This window comes from Arvicola amphibius, chromosome 13, assembly GCF_903992535.2.
Source record: "Arvicola amphibius chromosome 13, mArvAmp1.2, whole genome shotgun sequence".
NCBI lineage: Eukaryota > Metazoa > Chordata > Mammalia > Rodentia > Cricetidae > Arvicola > Arvicola amphibius.
The window spans coordinates 53,761,002-53,764,923 of record NC_052059.1 but is presented as its reverse complement, the minus strand read 5'-3'; the positions used below and the strand labels follow the sequence as shown (position 1 = coordinate 53,764,923).

The following is a 3,922-nucleotide window of genomic DNA, read 5'->3' as shown; positions in this document are numbered from 1 at the left end:
GGGGAGAGTCGAGGCACTGGGATCCGAAGCCCCATAACTGCGAATTTCATTTTGCTTTTCCTTTTCGGTGACGAGGGCTCTTGCTACAAAAAAAAACCCTATGTGGCGCCCAGGGTATTATATAAGCCCTCGGCAGGAGGGGAGATAGTCGGGTCTGTGCGCTTCAACCGCCGCAGTCGCAGCAGCCAGGGCGCAGCAGCAGCAGCAGCAGCAGCAGCAGCAAGAGCCGCTCAGGTTGATTTAGAACGCGGGTGACAGTGGCCTGGCGCGAGCCTACGGCTGACGACAGCCGCTGATCCCGCTCGGTTTCCATGGAGACGGGCAGGAGCCGCGGCGGCGGCGGCGGCGCGGCTGTCAGCGAGCGCGGCGGCGGCGGCGCGCGCGCAGGGGTCTGCAGGAGGCAGGAGCAGGCCGGGGCCCTCGCCGCAGACATGGACTCGCATTGTGAGTGCGCCGCGGAGACGCCCGCCGCAGAGCCGCCGTCGGGGAAGATCAATAAGGCTGCGTTCAAGTTATTCAAGAAGAGGAAATCGGGGGGCACCATGCCCAGCATTTTTGGGGTCAAAAACAAAGGGGATGGGAAGAGCGCGGGGCCGGCGGGGATGGTGAGAAGCAGGACCCACGACGGACTAGCGGAGGTACTGGTGCTGGAGGGCAGCAAGAAGGAGGAGCCGCCCGGCGGGGGCGATCACGGTGGGGCCCGGCCAAACCCCGGACCCCCCAAAACCTCCGGGCCTGGCCTGGGCTCCCTGGCCAGCAGCTCGGTGGCCAAGTCCCACAGCTTCTTCTCCCTGCTGAAAAAGAACGGGCGATCGGAGACCGGCAAGGGAGACCCTGCCGAGGCGAGCAAGGCTGGCGGCAAACAAAAGAGGGGGCTGAAAGGGATCTTCAGCAGCATGCGCTGGCACCGGAGGGACAAGCGCGGCAAGGAGGAGGAGGAGAAGGCGGCGCGCGCGGCGGGCCCGGGCAGCCTAGTCCTGCCCGGCTCGCTCACCGCCAGCCTGGAGTGCGTCAAGGAGGAGCCGCCCCGAACCGCGCGCCGCCCGGACAGCCCGGGCCAGGACGCCCCGCGACACGCAGCAGGTGAGCCCGAAGGGGGAGAGCAGGCGCCCGAGCCCGCCGAGCGCGTCCCGGCGCGGACCTGCCTCGAGGCCGCGAGCCCCGCCGGCCCTGGCGACCAAAGCGCCCGGGGAGAGGACGCCGAGGGGCATTGGCGCGCGGAGAAGCCCGGGGCAGCCCTCGAGTCGGGAGCTGGTGAGGTCCAGGCGGCCGAGGATGCTTCCAGGACAGGTGACGTTCCGATAAAGACCGTCCCCCTTGTCGACTCCGAAGGTGGCAGCGGCCGGGCGTCTGCCGTCCCTGACCCTTCCTCTGTTGATCCACCCTCAGACCCGTCGGCAGATCGTATTTGTTTGATGTTTTCTGACGTGACTTCACTGAAAAGCTTTGACTCTCTTACAGGCTGTGGAGATATTATTGCAGACCCAGAAGAAGAGGCAGGCCCCAGCTGTGACAAGCATGCCCCCGGGCCAGGCAAGCCAGTGCTCTCTAAAAAGAACCCCAGCGAGGTGGCCTACCAAGGAGGAGGGGAGGAGATGGCCAGCCCAGATGAGGTGGACGACACCTATCTCCCGGAATTCTGGGACATGTTGTCCCAGACCGAGGACCAAGGACAAGGGCCCCAAAAGGGCGCAGCGAAGGCGGCCACTTCTTCAGACACCAAGCTGGCCCCTGAGACCTCCAATGATGCCCGGTGCGGGGAAGTAGCCAAGGACGTGTCCTCTGTCAAGCGCAGGAGGATCCACAGGATCCCCATTGATCCTCAGCAGAAGGAGGAGCCCAAGCACCCAGAGAAGGAGCATCAAGAAGGAGTCCCTAACAGCGACGAGGGCTACTGGGACTCCACCACTCCTGGTCCAGAAGAAGATAGCGCCAGCAGCAGTAAGAAGGCCGTCATTCCCAGGGATAGCGACAGTGGGGATGCCCTCTATGATCTCTACGCTGAACCCGAAGGAAGCCCAGCTGCAGTTCCTGCCACGGAGGACCCACCTTGCTTGTCCCGGCTAAAGCCGGTGTCTCCAGGCACCATCACCTGTCCACTGAGAACACCAGGCAGCTTGCTGAAGGACTCTAAAATCCCTATTAGCATCAAACATCTCTCCAACCTTCCGTCCAGCCATCCTGTGGTGCACCAGCAACCAGCCAGGAGTGAGATGCCCAGAACAAAAATCCCTGTTTCCAAAGTGCTGGTCCGCAGGGTCAGCAACCGGGGTTTGGCTGGGACCACCATCAGGGCAGCAGCATGCCATGACAGTGCCAAAAAGTTGTGAGGTCTCCAAAGCCGAGGAGGATGGATGGGCCATGTGTTAAGGAATACAGCTCTCCCTTGGAAACCACTGAAGGAAGCTCGCTTTGCCCAAAGCAAACAATTTGGGACCCACCCTTTTCCACGTGGCCTAGCAGTCTTTGTTGGAGACAGGGGTAGGACACCCTGGGAAGGGAATGTTACACCTGGAGTTCAGATAAGTTCCTGAGGATTCTTTTCTAGCACTTTCCTTTCTCTTTTAAACTCAAAAAAAAAAAAAACTGGTTTTTTTTCTTTTCTTTTTAACTCATGGATCACTCAGAAGTAGCCTTCCCTTGCTTTTGCAGAAAATAAGATTTAACCAAATCTAGTGAAAATATCACACCAGGATATCAGGCTGTGCCAGAGTCAAGAGGGCCTTGAGGAATCACTAAACAACAGAATTTAACCAAATCTAGTGAAAATATCACACCAGGATATAAGGCTGTTCTAGAGTCACGAGGGCCTTGAGGAATCACTTAACAACAGGATTCTTGCCTCTCTTTCCAGGAAAACAGGAAGAAAAAAAAAACCTTTGCTTATCACTGTGTGGGAAACACCTGCAAAGCTCAAAGATCCATGTAGTTATGTGATGGGAAGAGGGGAATGCTGGCTGCAGAGAACCTCACAACGTCCAGTTGCCAGATATACAAATAGGTAAAGATCTGTCTCCACAAAAGCAGAAAGATTTTAGTTTGGCTGGTTCAGATCATTTGTCTAAGGAGAAATAAAACACTAATGATTAGTTTATGTGGTTTTTTTTTGTTTGCTTGTTTGTTTGTTTTTGATTTTTGGATTTACTCCCTCCTCTTGGTGCAAAAATGAGGATCAGGGAATGATCTCACTAAATGCTAATTACCCAGTATTTTGTCATGTGTGAACTTCAACCTTCTTATGTGTAGGCAATGCATATTTTAACAGTTTGCCTCACGGTTAGCATTTTACAGCTCGTCAATGATGTAGAATTTAGAGTCTGGTCTTATAGCTGAGATACGATGACAAACAATTGTGATTCTTTATACACTGTAACCTGGGGCAGGAATGCTTCTGATTTAGGAGGGTTCTTTGCATATATATCTATATAGATATGCTATATATACATAATATATACATGTATGTATGTATGTATGTGTGTATGTTACTGATGCCCTTGAACAATGCATTGCCTGGCCTTGGTTAACAGCCCATTTCTCAGCCCAAAGCAGAGATTTGACCTTACTTATAAAATGTTGAATCCAACCATTTCCCCAAGGTTAGGAAGTGCAAAATGAACATATGAAGAAGTAATAGAAAATACAAGTTTGAAACTACTCATTTGGCTTCTTCCATACGAAACCTGTGCCTGAGACAGCCGTGTGCTTCCTGTGACATTGCCAGGCCTGAGTAATTCTACTAAACTAGTTTTGAGAAGTGGTTTGATTCAATACGTGCTTTCCAATATTTAGGCTGAAACTCCAATGCCTTGGCAGTTTGGATAATAGAGTGAAAGGGGTTCCTCAAAGGCTCTTAGTGTCTGCTGATTAAACCGATGTCCTCTGGAGATGCATTTAACTCAAAGGGCTGGAGCTTCTCCCAGAG

General features: G+C 54.1%; 1 protein-coding gene across 2 annotated transcripts; it reads left to right on the top strand.

The window, feature by feature from the left end:
- The first annotated feature begins 311 nt into the window (after window positions 1–311).
- On the top strand, window positions 312–2,330 carry Amer2 (APC membrane recruitment protein 2). Of its 2 annotated transcripts, none has more exons than XM_038310729.1 (2): window positions 312–1,083; window positions 1,462–2,330. In XM_038310729.1, the coding sequence occupies exons 1-2, from the start codon at window positions 312–314 to the stop codon at window positions 2,328–2,330; spliced, it is 1,641 nt and encodes a 546-aa protein (XP_038166657.1). The 2 variants fall into 2 exon arrangements, with proteins under 2 accessions (XP_038166657.1, XP_038166655.1); XM_038310727.1 differs by having other exon boundaries at window positions 312–1,290.
- The last annotated feature ends 1,592 nt before the right edge of the window (window positions 2,331–3,922 follow it).